Raw genomic sequence first — 14,762 nt, forward strand, 5'->3', positions numbered from 1 at the left:
TGGACTCAGCCTAGTCCGCCCCGCCACTGAGTGCATTTACGTGGAGCGCTGCCAAAAGTAGATAGCATCCATGATCAAAGACTCTCATCATCAAGCCCATGCTCTCTCCTCACTTCTGCCATCAAACAGAAGATACAGAAACCTTACGAGTCCACACCACTAGCTGACAATCACCAGGCTCCTGAACCGACGTCAGTAACTTCAAACTCCACAACTTCGAACTGATTCCATGTCCTATGCTCACTTTCAAGGACTCGTCATCTCATATTTTCAGCGTTATTATTTGCACGGGTAGTTTTCCCTTGCACATTGTGTTTTTTTTTTGTCAGTGTCCATGTATAGTTCTTCGTAAATTCTATTGTATTTCTTTTTTCTCCTGTAAGAAAAGCCATCTCGGGGCAGTATGTAGTAACATGTGCGTCCTTTGATCATAAATTAACCTTGAACATTGCCCAACCAACACACACAAAATACTGGTGGAACGCAGCAGGCCAGGCAGCATCTATTGGAAGAGGTACAGTCGACGTTTCGGGCCGATCTCTTACTATCTCTTCTTTCAGTTAGTCCTTGACGAAGGGTCTCGGCCCGAAACATCGACTGTGCTTCTTCCTATAGATGCTGCCTGGCCTGCTGCGTTCCACCAGCATTTTGTGTGTTTTGCTTGAATTTCCAGCATCTGCAGATTTCCTCCTGTTTGCGCTTGAACTTTGCTGCTCTTCGTGGTAAATGTTGCAATGGCTTGGGCAGTTACCCTCCTGAGCAACCTCCAGTGCAGTGCACGTTGTAGATCAATCTACCGTACAGGTCATGAGGGCTGCTGGATCGGGTAGCTGTCAAGTGTGCTGCTTTGTCTCGGAAGCCATCACGCTTTGTGAATGTTTCTACGGCTGCATGATTCCAAGCAAGCAAACGATAGTCCTTCACGCTCCTGCCTTGAGCAGCTTGAAAGCAGACTTCGCGGACTGAGTGGGTTACTCCCGCTCCTGCGTGCGTGATGAAAACAAAACTACGAGAAACGGCAAGTGATGGATGGGGTAATGGGATGTGATCTGGCGGCGTGTCCCACACTATAAACTGTTGTAGCTCTTGTAATCATGCAACCCCGCAGTTAAGATTCTCGTCAACAGGAGACGCCAAGGTGCATTTCAGTGTCAAAAGTTACAAAAGTTAGTAGGGCTTGTGGACACAGACTATTACTTTGCTCTATGTGGATCAAATTTCATTGCACTTACCAGCCTATGCAGGATTATTTTCCAGACCTACATTGCTACCTGAGAAGTTACAAATGGAATCACACATGTGTGACATCCACTTCTAACCGTATGATGGGACAGGATAAATCAGATTAAGGTGGTTAACCAAAGACACGACTGTCGCTGCCAAAACTATAATGTAGAAATGCACTCATCTTTTCTAAGTTTCTGTTCTGTCCTCCCCCTCCCCCCCCCCCCCGCCATTTCCTGAAGAAACACAAAATGAGAAAGACTTTCTTAACGGGTACCACGGGCACTGTTCATGTTGGAACCATCATGACCACAACTGGTTACCTGTCTTGTATCTCTTTGTGGCCACCGTTGTGATTGGCGGGAGCATTTCAAACTGTTATGATGAAGTAATTCAAAAATACTTTGTTGAAAGTTTGGGATATTTATTCGAAGTTATCTTTCTTTGATTCCTCCATAAAGGGAAACACTACATATTACCATGTCTAATGTTTTGAAGTGTTCTATAAGAATTCCTATCCTATTTTACATTTTTTATCCCGTTTACACTTCTTTTAAAATCAAACTTAAGATACATCGTGGAATCTCTAGCGCAGAAAGGATAGCGTGTTATAAACTGACAGCGCTAACAATGTTGCTTAGGCTGAGGAAAAAGATCCGTCACATGAAGCGATGATTTAACGCTCAAAGCAGATCAATCCATTTCTACTTGATGCTCCGATTAACCAGTACGTTTTTAGCTGTAGACAAGATGAACTCAGCTGCACAAATTGAAAGGCAAAATTGTAGATACTGGAAATTTGAAGTTAAAACAGAAAATGATGAAAATACGCAGCAGGTCAGACTCCATCTACGGAGAAAGAAACAATGTTAACATTACAGGTTATTACCCTCCAGCATGCAAAACACTTTTTCCTGTGACAAACACTGGGAGAAATACACTTCGGATTTGAACAAATATTAGTAGCAGAAAAACAAATTTGGAAACTGTAATGAATTCATCTTATATTCCATGCCCCAACTTGCGAGGGTAAGCATGTTACATGCCTCCCTCACACTATCAAATTGTGTTGCCACTTTCAGGGAACAATGGAATTGAACTCTTCAGTCTCTATTCACCAACATTCCTTAGTGCCCGACCCGTTACTGTATAGGTCCTGCTCCCACTTTCACTTCTCAAAATACATCACTTTGCACTTTAAATTCTTCATTGTTTTCAACTACTGTCATCGTCTATTCAGTGTCAAATTCACTGCTATTGTCAACTATGGCTAAACTAAAGAGGTATAATCTGTACAGTCTCAATTAAATCTTTGCTGTGTATTGAGAATTTAATTAGGTTGTGATGAGGATAATTATTTTTAATGATTAAAACATACTCAATAAACATCTTACATGTCCACAAATAAGAGAAAATAAAGTATTATCATACAAAGTAGACAGATACTAAGGTGAAAACCATTGAAAAGCAAAATCTACAATTTTTAACTCATGGTTAGAAAATAAACAATTAGGAATGAAACTGGGTAAGAAATTGTGTAGGTAATGACAATCTAATCTTTTTACAGATAATCTACTTAAATAACATCAAAATACATCTATTTCTATTAAATGATAAATTATATTTAATAAATCTAAACCCCAACTTATTCATCCATTTAACTGTGAATCAATGTACAATGGAGAGTAAACCAATATAGGTAAAAATGTTCACATTGCACAAAACATTTCAATAAGCTGTTTAAATAAAACATTATTTTTAAAATTTCATTTATTATAACTAATTACAAAATAGGGAATACAAAGTGATATGTCTTGAAGTCAAAAACACTGTTTCAGATACAACCTTTAATATCTAGCTGGAGCTGAATATCAATTTTCCCATTAGATGATAAACAAGCAACAGATGCCACACAACTTTGTCTGATCGCCAGGTTTTGTTTTATGTAAACTATCAGGTATATTGTGTACATTATTCGTTTCCCACTTAATGCTTTAAAAAGGTCTCAAATACCAAGCTTTTTGCACAAATGAATTGCCACCATAAGCTCAGTCATATCATCTTCTGCCACATCTTCAAGCGCAAATGTTACAGTCAAAGTTACATTTAAATCTGGAAATCCGATTGCATATTTAAGCATCACGCAGGATGCCAGAGGAACAGGGTGAATTGAGCAACATCAATGGAGCGAAATGGACAGGAGACATTTTGGGTCGAGACCCCCCCCCCCCCAATCTAGTACAGATGATGAATGTCAACCCAGAATGTTAACTGTTCATTTCCATCCACCGAGTACTGCCAGCGTTGTGTGTGGCTCCACAGTGCAGCATCCAACATACATGTAAGTGACAACAGGATTGGAGGATATGAAATGTACAACTTTGGGAAGGTGGTGATGGTTTGAGAAATATTTTTGTCACCTCTCTTTGGGCTATCAATAGCTGGATATTGAGCAAGGTCAAGCCCTGCTCTCTTCCATTCACTGCTTTGAATTCATGTATATCTTATGTTAAACAGCTTTATTCATTTTTAAAATTTAAAGTAGCAAAGAACAAGCAACAAAAAGTGAGCTGCTGTCATTTATACTCTAAGAGGAATGGGCAGATACTTAATTCCGTTTAACTAGAATCATTTTATACTCAGATGTGATCATTGGGTTCCTGTGTATTGGTGTAACTAAAAAATCTAACATACATTTATAGAATGGAATTTATACAGTAAAACATTACAAGATATTTCATAAAATACCAAACAAAATTTGATACCAGGTTAATAAAAGGTCGTAGTGAGAGACAAGCTAGATATTAGCGAACACAAGAAAATCTGCAGATGCGGGAAATCTAAACAACACACACAAAATGCTGGAGGAACTCAGCAGGCCAGACAGCATCTGTGGAAAAGAGTAAACAGTCGACATATTGGGCTGAGACCCGTCATCAGGATATTAAGGGGGAATCTTAAAGGACAACCAGAATCAAGTTTATTATCATTCATATACACAGTGAATTTTATTGTTCTGCAGCAGCAGTGCAGTGCAAGACATAAAAATTGCTATAAATGACTAATAAATAATTAGCGGCAAAGAAGAATAATTAGATAGTGTTCATGGACTATCCAAAAATCTACTGGCAGCGGGGAGGAAGCTGTTCCTGAAATATTGAGCATGGGTCTATAGGCGCCTGTACTTCCTGCCTGATTATAGTAACAAGAACAAACTATTTCATTTATAGTATAATGACAATACATCAGAAAAATAATAAATAATATGAATAAAGAATAGTGAGACAAAATAATGAGGCAAGGGAGGAATTTTTCATGAATAGAATATTAAACTTAAAGAAAACTTGCTTAAGAGTTTCATGGTTGCTAGAGAGCAGTAACTAGGAGTTCATGGAAAGGACCCAGCAGTATAATGTATATGTGTAGTGTATTCTTTAAATTTGCTTTCTTATTTTTGTCCTCTTTGCTGACATCATTCTACCTTCTACTAAGTATATAGTTTTTATTTTGCTTCTACCCCAGTTTGTCTGGGTATCCAGAAAGGAAAGATTCTAATGAGATGGCTGGAAAAAAAGAAAGATCTACCACAGGCAGATTGAGTGTCAGGAGAAATGCGCTGCGTCTACAGTTGCTGGTGGTATCTGCTCAAATGAATCTGTCTAAATAAAGTATGGTTTAATTTAATCAAGATGTTGGCTGATCCAGGAGACTCAAATGACATCATGAAGATATGTTTAAAACTGGTTGATAATTGCTCTAGAACAATTGCAAACTTTCCATGACATGGTGGGAAGTTAAGTTACGTAGGGCTCCTGAGAGAATGCACCAAGGTTGCTCAGCTTTCTGTTGACTCATCCAACTAGCATTGATCATGAGAAGTAATTTCCTCAAGGGCATTGTTAACACAGCCAGAGGGACTTCTGTGTTATTTGGTGGCAGGATAAGTATCCTATTTTATGGCATAACAGTCTGCTCTGAATGCGATACAGCAATTGTTTTAGGGACTTTGATTAAACAGTTCAGGAAACTTTCTATTGGCAGGAATGTAGGTGATTGGAAGACCGAGTAAGCAAAAATGAACCTGAGAAAAGGCAGGGATAGAACAGAAAAGCAAGATTAATTGGAACTAATTCAGTGAGCAGATACAGGCACATATGGGCTCAATGGTTTCCCTCTGCGATGGATGACTCAATTATTTTCTGCCACAGACCACAAGTAGGAGACTCTTGCCTCGAGTCTGCAATACCATTCAGAAAGGATCAGACATTCCCCAAGTCCATTTTTTTTGCCATTACCCATTCCTTATCAGGAATCTAAACTAAGTCATAAAATATGCAAAATGGTACTGCCCTTACCTGTGTGAAAAAGAGTTGCAAAGACTTACAACCTTCTGACAAAAAAAAGTTTTCATTAAGGTCCTAAATGAATTCCCCCCTATTTTGAAACAATGCCTTCCGGTTCTAGAGTCTCCTGTGAGAGGAAACATCTTTTCCACTTTTTTTCAGTCAAACCCCTTATTTCAGTAAGATCACTTGTTCTTCTAAACTCTGGTGAGTGTCATCCTGTTTAACATTGCGTAATAGGACAACCAGTCCTATCAGAGAGTATTCTGGTGAATTTCCTCCTGTGAAATTGCATCTTTCTTTAGATATGGAGGTTCATAAAAACACAGGAATGCAAAATCATATCAGAGAAAACTCCAGAAGCAATTTATTTAGATCTGTGTATGATCCAATTAAAAAGATGCAAAAAGTTCAATATTATTCAAGAAGAATAACATGTAAATATTGTGCTCCATCATAAATACAACTTATATCAAGAATTGCTACCACCGGTAGACTATACTTTCATCCTATTTTGTTATTGCCACCGAAAAAGGCAGGAAAATATTTATGTGCAGTGGAAAAAGTATATAAAAAGGGATTTGAAGAATGAGACAAATCTTGAATTATGACAAAAATACAATAAGCAGTCAGTGAATTTAGAAAGTAAAATATATTTTAAATATATTAAAACTTGTAAATAATTTCTACACATCTTTACATTTAGGAATAAATAAGCCAATGTTTTGCATATTGATTCAGTTTCAGAATTCTTGAAGTTGCAAATTCTCAACTGAGTTAGAAGAAAAAAAATTAAGTCACTTCATATCAGGAGGTCAGTAAAAATCCATATAAATAATAGCCATACAATATGGGAGAATAAACAATTTAAACTGCAGATAAAAGAAAGTTAAGACAGACATTTCTGTATTTCCTGATATGATCTGAGAGCTTTGGATGGACAGATGATCTGAGATATTTGTTGATAAAGGTTTTCATTATCATAACTGTCACTAAAGCAAACATACATGACTACACCTCCACTGTGCCCTCACTAAAGCAAACATACATGACTACACCTCCACTGTGCCCTCCTCACCTCTAAAGTGCCAGGTTTAAGCTGGCAACTTCCCACAGATGCAGAGTCAGCATCACTTTTATGCACTCCATTTGTTAACAAGTGAACCAATTTTTTTTAGTGTGATTTTTCCCCCCACATTAACGCAGTATCAGAAATGGCAGAATGCACCTGAAAGATAAACAGTGATGTGAGAACTGAAATACAAGTTTTTGTATAATTTTATTTGTGTATGGATGAAGGAGGAGAAAGCAATGGATTACCTACAAAAATAATTAGTAGCATACTATAAGAATGCAACTTAAAATTCTTTAAAAAGACTATATTTGAATGAAAAACTGTAATGTACCACTTCTGATTTTAATACAGTCCTTTATTTAAAGATTCAAGTGAGGGGGGTAAAAATAAAAATACAGCTTTCTCTGTTATGCAGAGACCATTAATTCTTGAGTTGAAAACCAATAATGTTTAATCAGAACTAATTTTAGATCAAAAAGCCTAAAAAAATATATTTTGACCTAAAGCACAAAGAGCAATTTCCTAAGTAGATCACTTTAGAACTAACCAAAAACTTGACTACAATAACTGCTGTTTCACCAGTTTCTCATCCAAGAACAGTAATAGAAAAGTAAGTTCTATCATATAATCAAAAAATTCCTAATGCTATAACATTTATATATCATCCATGAAAACAAGGAAGCAAGGTGTTTTTCTGCTGTTGAAAGCCTCTGCAGGGACAAGGAACTCTTGTCAATTTGCTGCAATACCTTGGTGCATTTCAACATTTAAGAACATTCTTCACAAGATATCACTTGTTGGTCTGCATTAGTAACTGCTATTGGAACCCCCAACAATCAGAAGCAGGGTTCCACATCTGAAAGGAGAAGAAACTGAACTCTTGCAATCAGCAGTAAATGTAAGTACAGTAGATTCCAGTTAATTGGGCTATGATTAATTGGGACAGCTATGTATTTGGGACAAAAATGGATCGAGAAAATAAATGGGATTCCCTTTGTTTATATGGAACACTATGTCATTCAATTGGGACAGGAGACTGTTGCCGAAAAGTTTCTAACTAGCGTCAGTCACATGCACTTATGTCGTCGTCAGACACTACACCGTGCTTAAAGCGACCATTTTTAAGTAGCGTCATTTGTGTGTTTTTGTGTTCAAAAAGCAGTAATTTTTGTCACTGATAGTTGGCGAGAAGTAAGCAGTAAGATAATTTAGAACTGTTTGCTCACTGTGGTTTCAAGCATGGAGGCTTGGAAATTCTAGGAACAGCTGCGAGTGAAAATTAAGCAATCTTACTGCTTCAACAAGTTAGGCACTACAAAGAATTTGAAGGTATCAACAATCATCTTGAATGTTGCAATGAAAATGAAGTGGAGGATGCAATCGTCGATATCATTGCATGAAGGCTGTCCATTATTCTGCACTAGGTATCGGCGCTGATTTTGTTCGCTTGCAGTCAATTAAAAGAACATGGCAGCACACAACTATTAGGAACTAATACAAGGTGTTCTAGTTTGTTCTGTATTTCGTTTAAATACATAATATGTTACTCAGTTAAATGGTAGTTTGTCTTTTTTATACCTTTTCCATGAAACCAGCTAACTTGGGCAGCTGCTTAAATGAGCCAAAATCAACAGATCCCGATGTGTCCCAATTAACTGGAATCCACAGCTGCAGCATCAACTAGCTGTCTATTTTCCTGAAGAGAAGTAAATTACCAAGGAAAAGTAGAACTTTGGGAAGAAACACAGTAAGTATTTTCACTTTTATATACAGTAAGGCAAACTAATATTTTTAAATAATATTGCATAACAAAATAAATTTTAAAATAAATTGACTTTCTATCAGTATTAGTTCCGGTAGATATGAACTTTTATACTCGTACAGAAAAACGATTGGTGGAACAACATTTCTCTCCATTTCTTTTCAAATGTTGTCACTCCAGGAAAAAAAAACATTGTGCACACAGTCCAGTAACCGATAAGGTTTCCACTTTGACCAAAAATGTATTTGCCAAAGCAACTTTCCCTTGTGACAAAGGTTTCCCTATCATTGAGAAAACAAGAAGATATATTATTTTCCTTTTACATGTGCAACAAAAGTCTTGCTACAATCCCTGACAAATCACAACACATAGGTATTCCCAAAATGAATTTTGAAGGCAGGATATGATGCCCAGAACATCAGAACCTAAACTTCTGGTAAGAGGACAGGAAATAATTTCAACCAATTAGTGAATGATATGGTGAGAAACTGCACACGAGAAAACTGGTCACCGAGTGCACAGGATTTGTAGAGATAAGCAGAGCCAGTGGTGGACAACAGCTTCAGAAGTTTTACCCCTCAGTGTCCTTTGCTTACCTCAAAACCAAGCTATTACTGGGATGTAATTTTACTGCATGGAGATGGAGGAGAGAGTAATAAAACCAGGCCCCTCCATGCACTATATGGTTCAGATCCATTGACTACTGTAGTTTAGTGACTATCAATGTAAAAATAGGGGAACAATACATTTCAAAACATCCTTTCAGGTTCTCTAGAAAATAAGGGAAATGATTCAGAAATTTTCTAAATTTTGACCTGTTCCACACATAACGATATTAGAATTTATGCTCCACAGATTTTTCTTATTTTTGTTCATAATGGGCATTTCTAAATATATTACAGTTGCCCGTGAGAGAATAGCGATTCTCTCGCTGGAAAGAAAATTCTGCATGCGATGGTCACGGTCAGGATATTAAAAAATAATCTGGGATCCAGCACAGGGATAACAAGCTATTTTCTTTGGTGTAAAATGCTACTATTCTAAGTGACCATGCTTCAAATATTCCCTCCATAAGTCATATTCCACATTCAAAGCCTGCTTAGATAAATTGTCAACTGGAGAATTACCAATTGAGAATATCATAGTGAAACACAACCGTGTCCATACCATGACTGAAATTAGGAAACTCAGCAAAGAGCAAGGACTAATCTGGACAATGTCCTAGTCTATAACCACAATATATGATCCGTTTACCCACTAAACCATAAACAAAGGTCCTTCAGAGTAAATTTCCCATCTAAAATAACATGCACAAAATACTAAAAAAATTTTATCATACATAGTACAAACTTTGTCCGTTACATACAAGCATTTTGATGCAGCAATTGTGTGTACAATATGGCATCACAAGTAGCAACAAATCTGAAGCATGCAGTTTTGTCAACATGTAACAGAGATGTTCAGAACAGAGGCACCCTACAGCTGAGGATTCTTCAAGAGTAGTGATGTCCAAGACTTGTAGCAGTATCTGCTGGTAGACATGAATTAAATCCATAAAATGCAGCATCTATGAAAGACGATCTGCTTGCCAACTTAAAATATTGAGCAGCGGTATTGCTCTAAGCATCACACATGTACAGTTCTGAAGCAGTAATTACTGTATCAGTCTTGGATACATTTCACTTTTAAGTCCATTTAAAACATGTCTGCAAGGATTTCTGAAAAGAAAAATGGTTCTATTATGGAACAGGTCAACTAGTGTCCAGTTTAGGAATGCTGGCAATGCAAAAACAGTCTGAGGTATATTCTTGAAAGTAGATTATATCTCAAGTGTTGGATTAGTGAGGACATTCAGCCACAATGGATGCTACAAATATGTAATTAAACCTTAAAGACATACATATACAATGGAATACTTCTGATGAAACCAGTGTTATCATTACAGTAGTACATTTAATAAATGTGGAAAACCTGCCTTTCTAGGAACGATTCGTGTAGTTGTCTTTTTTTAAATCTTTTGTATGTCCAATTGTGATTAAGCAGAAGCGTTAAGAACAGTGCTCAACTCTCTGGCTGTTGAGTTTTTCTTCGATCTTGCTTTTGCCTGTTAAATACTAATAGAGAGAAATAGAGAAATATTGTATAGCTTTGCAAAAATAGGCTTCATATTACATTGCATTTGTTTTTAAATGCATTTCAGACACAGAGTGCCATGCAAGTAAGGTTTTTTATTTTACAAAACACATTAACTATGATGCAATACCAATGAATGATTAACTAGTTGTCACAATTTTAAAACTGACACCTTATAAGTCCCAGGCCAAACAACACTACAGTTAGCTTGTTGGAGATTGTAATAGCCACCACAACTGAAGGAGATGGCCTTCAGAGTAAAATGTGAATGATTATTTTTTGTCTTACAAGCATGCAAGTCACAAAATATTCATTAACATTCTACTAGTGAAATTTGAGTGAAAGTGGCAGAACCAATGAATAACTGGTTTCAGTCTAACCACAACTCTGTTACAATGGTCTCTTTTCTCAAGCTTCTGAGTGTCTAAACTAAAATTGGAGCCCACATTAAAAATTTAACAGAAGAGTAGCATTTCTAAGTGAAAATTTGTAACTTATTACATGACATTTACAACAATTTCACAGTTTAGGCATTATTTTTGTTTTGCAGTGTTTCTGCCTCAGTTAAGGAAGATCATCCAAGGATTGAATTCCACGCACATAAAGTCAACCTTTCTGAAAAGCTGGTTTTGTTCCTTTGATCAATCCTGCATCAAAATCCTTAGAAATCTGTTATTCCATTTAACTAACCAGGTATTTATCTCCATTCTACTGCAGTGTATCACAAGAAACAAGAGTAAACATCTGGCTTCTATTAACAATTATGTTATTTTAAAAATAAATCTTAAGATATTCCAGTAGTTGATTCACAAAAGTTGAGAATCAGATCAAGTGATACCTAACTTCAGCCCCTGCAGGATTCACATTAGATTGACTGAACATCAAAAATACAGTATATGTAGCAGTACTCCTAAAAATGCTTTGGAAGCCAGACTGAGTGATTTACAGCATTTTGTAATCACGGGGAAATAAAGATTATGGTTACCAGCAAGGCTTTTGTAAAGCACGGGTTGTCACACAAAGTTCTATACCATGTTGATAATAATCATTTAAGAATATTAACTAAACTCAGTGATAATTATTTTTCATGAAGTGCTGCTGTGCACACCTTTCATAGCCGCTTCATTCATAAGCTTACCTTTATAAGACAGTCTACATCAGTTGACTGCTGCTTTCAGCTGAACTTCTTTAAGACAAGTCTTTGTGGAGACTAATGCCCTATCCCTTTCTCAAATTTCCCAAAGGCAAAAATAGCGTAATTAAAATAATTGAAAATTGCACTTCACCAGTCAAAGGAACCCCAGTAGCTCATGAATGCCATCATTGTTACACCTGCATGCACCAGGTCTTCTTATAATCATTCATATTCTTTTTCCCACAACTAAGTATATAAAATAAGGAAAATTCAGTATGGTTGCCTTGGCAATTATTAATTGCAACAGGGCCAAAATTAATCAGGTGGAACTATATATACTTTGAACTACAGCAGATCCCAGGACGTCCAGCTTTCCCTCTTTATTTTTCCTTCTACTCAAGTATGTACAGCCTTCTTGTAAAGTGGAAATCATGTTTGAAACTGGACCCCAGTGAATAAATCATTCAAAATGATACTGTAGTTTGCAGCAAAACCGGTATCAAAGAGATATTGTAACTAATACGTATAATTTTCCAAAGGCAGTTAGTTCTATTTTAGAGCCTAGATTCCACAACAAGTTGGTTATAATCATATAGTATGGGTGTGCAGATCAATATGTTGTATAAAAAGTTACCTTACTTTGTCAAGGAACAAATAGATTATAGAAAAACAAAGCAGGTGTTTTACTGATTCAGCTCCGTGTTTCTATTTGTGGGATGGTCCACGTAATGCTTTTTATGGACCATTGAGTAGCTAAAAGTAACACTACTGCCTGATGGGAAATCGAAACCTGATATGTGGGAGAGAGTTTTCATGGTACCTGGCGGTCTCCCTGGGCTGACGCGGTATCCCGCTGCCTTGGTTGTGCCCAAGGGCCTGCCTGGGCTGGTCTTAAACCCAGCTGCCTTTGTTGTTCCCAAAGGTCGGCCTGTACTGGTTCTGTACCCAGCAGCTTTTGTCGTCCCTGAAGGTCTTCCTCGTTTCCCTGCTCGGAAAATGTTTTTCCTTCGTTTCATATCATCCTGGGCTTCTGCGTTTATTTCAACATCTATTTGTGAATTCGGTTCCTCCAGCGACTCTTGTTTAATGCAGCTTATTGGCTTGTAGCTGTTTCCATAAAGTTTGTCCGGTTGAGAAGAACACAAGTCAAATTGGTCATCACTACTCACATCTTCTGCACCGAGATTCACCTCCTTCACAGACTGACAGCAGCTAGTGTTACTGCAGCCAACTGAATGCATTATTTCTAAGAACAAAATCACAAAAGCATTTTTAAATAATTTGTAATGATAAATATAAAAATAACTTTCACAGAAACTTTTTGGAACCAAGTCAAAACTCTCATCTGAGGAATCATAAGATCAGATCTAAACCTCAGCACTACAATCGTGCAGCAGCAGCAGTTTCCATTTACATTTTTAAACCATTTGTGCCAGGCATTGAGCTATTCAAAAATATAATTGTAAGATTAATCACTGTAAGTTTAACACATTGTTAAATAAAACCAATGTATTAATGTCAATATTTGGAATGACTAATTAGAAATATTAGCCCATAAATTCAAAAAGTCAGTAGATAATGAGTTGCATTTGATTTTAAAATCTATCCATTTATCGTTCCTTTATCTCCATAATTCCTCAGATCATGGTTCCATAACACCACCACTGAAGACAATGGTGCACGTTACCATTAGCCTATCACTCTCATTGCTCAGCCTGTGCACTAAGAACACGTTCTGGGTGCAAGGTGATTCATACCCATGAAACTAGAACATTCTAGAAAGAGCAAGGGAAAGTGCTGCAAAATGCAAAACCTCATGATTTGACAGCTCTACCAAGAAGGACCTCTTGGTCAGAATCTTTAACCTTTAGCGCATCATTGTAGAATATTTTACAGTGATGGTTTCAGCTCAACATTGCAGCAATAACATGTGTATGGGGGAAGATGAGGGATGGTGGCCGCAGTCAGTTTCTTCCAGGCTATAAAGCTCACACACTGCAAAAACCACATAAAACGGGACCAGGCTGCTATGGTCAAATGTTGGGGAGGCTTGCACAATTCTGCAACTGATCAGTGTTCACAATACATGGGTAGCCTGTTCCATCACAGTCCACTGCTTTGTGCCAGGCAATTAGTTACCAGTGTGATCAGCGTGGACATGCTTGATTAAAACACACATGGCACTGGTTATGTGGAAGGTTTTTTGTGAGATTTTTTAAAAACTCTTTTTCCAAAAATAGAAGTGTGCACTTTTCCAACACTTTTCAAAAAAAAATTATGTCCCTGTCAAATTACTTTCAATTACTGTATCTTTAGGACCCATGTATTCAATTTTCTTTAATCTTTCAACAAGATTATATAAAACCTTATTATGGTAAATGTGACAATACAAAAAAGAAAGCTGAAAAATGTGTGAGTTTTAATGTGATTATAAAGTTGCTTAAAAAGTTTTTGTGTTTTGTTTTTAAAGAATGGGTTTTTACACAAATGAACTCCATGGAAAAATGTAAAACAGATTAAATGATTGTAAAATGTGCTCTTTCATCAGCATGGAAACCCAGCCAGTCAAGAACTTTTACACTTCTAATCAAGATGTCGGATTCTTAATTTTTCAGAAATTTTTCAGTCTCTGGCTGAATGTACTCCTGTGCCCAACCAGTACATTATGTAGTGGATGGGAGACATTGACCAAGATGGCATGCAACTTAGACAGCATCCTCTTTTCAGACACCACCGTGAGAGAGTCCAGTTCCATCCCCACAACATCACTGGCCTTACGAAATATACAGGGAACAACACACATCACTATACATGGCCTTTGTCAATTGAGAGGGAGTGTGGCAAATCGCTTAAGAGTTTCTTTCCATCTCAGACTCATACAGCATTGAATCAGGCCATTTTGACCCACGACTGAAAGGCCTATCTACACTAATCCCATTTGTCAACATTAGGCCCACATTCCTCTATACATTTCCCGTCTAAGTACCCGTCCAAATGCCTTAGAAATGTTGTAATTCTATCTCCTCTACCACCTCCTCTGCCAGCTCAATCCATATATTCACCATTCTGAATGGAAAAATTTACCCCTTT

The 14,762-nt window shown here is 37.1% G+C and overlaps 1 protein-coding gene across 6 annotated transcripts in view; it reads right to left on the reverse strand.

Moving 5' to 3' along the window:
- Nucleotides 1-1,627: 1,627 nt before the first annotated feature.
- The window catches only part of c7h5orf24 (chromosome 7 C5orf24 homolog), a 31,610-nt gene continuing 18,475 nt past the window's right edge, over nucleotides 1,628-14,762 (reverse strand). For 2 of the 6 annotated variants that reach the window (XR_011886642.1, XR_011886645.1), the window contains 2 exons: nucleotides 11,676-12,918; nucleotides 6,261-10,518 (listed from right to left, as the gene is read on the reverse strand). Coding sequence is in view for 2 of the 6 variants with exons in the window: in XM_072263911.1 (XP_072120012.1) it covers nucleotides 12,356-12,918 (563 nt within the window). In the remaining 4 variants the exon portion in view is untranslated. The other 4 variants (XR_011886644.1, XR_011886643.1, XM_072263912.1 and 1 more) reach the window with 4 other exon arrangements.

The sequence above is a fragment of the Mobula birostris genome, chromosome 7 (genome assembly GCF_030028105.1).
Source record: "Mobula birostris isolate sMobBir1 chromosome 7, sMobBir1.hap1, whole genome shotgun sequence".
In the NCBI taxonomy this organism is placed as follows: Eukaryota; Metazoa; Chordata; class Chondrichthyes; order Myliobatiformes; family Myliobatidae; genus Mobula; species Mobula birostris.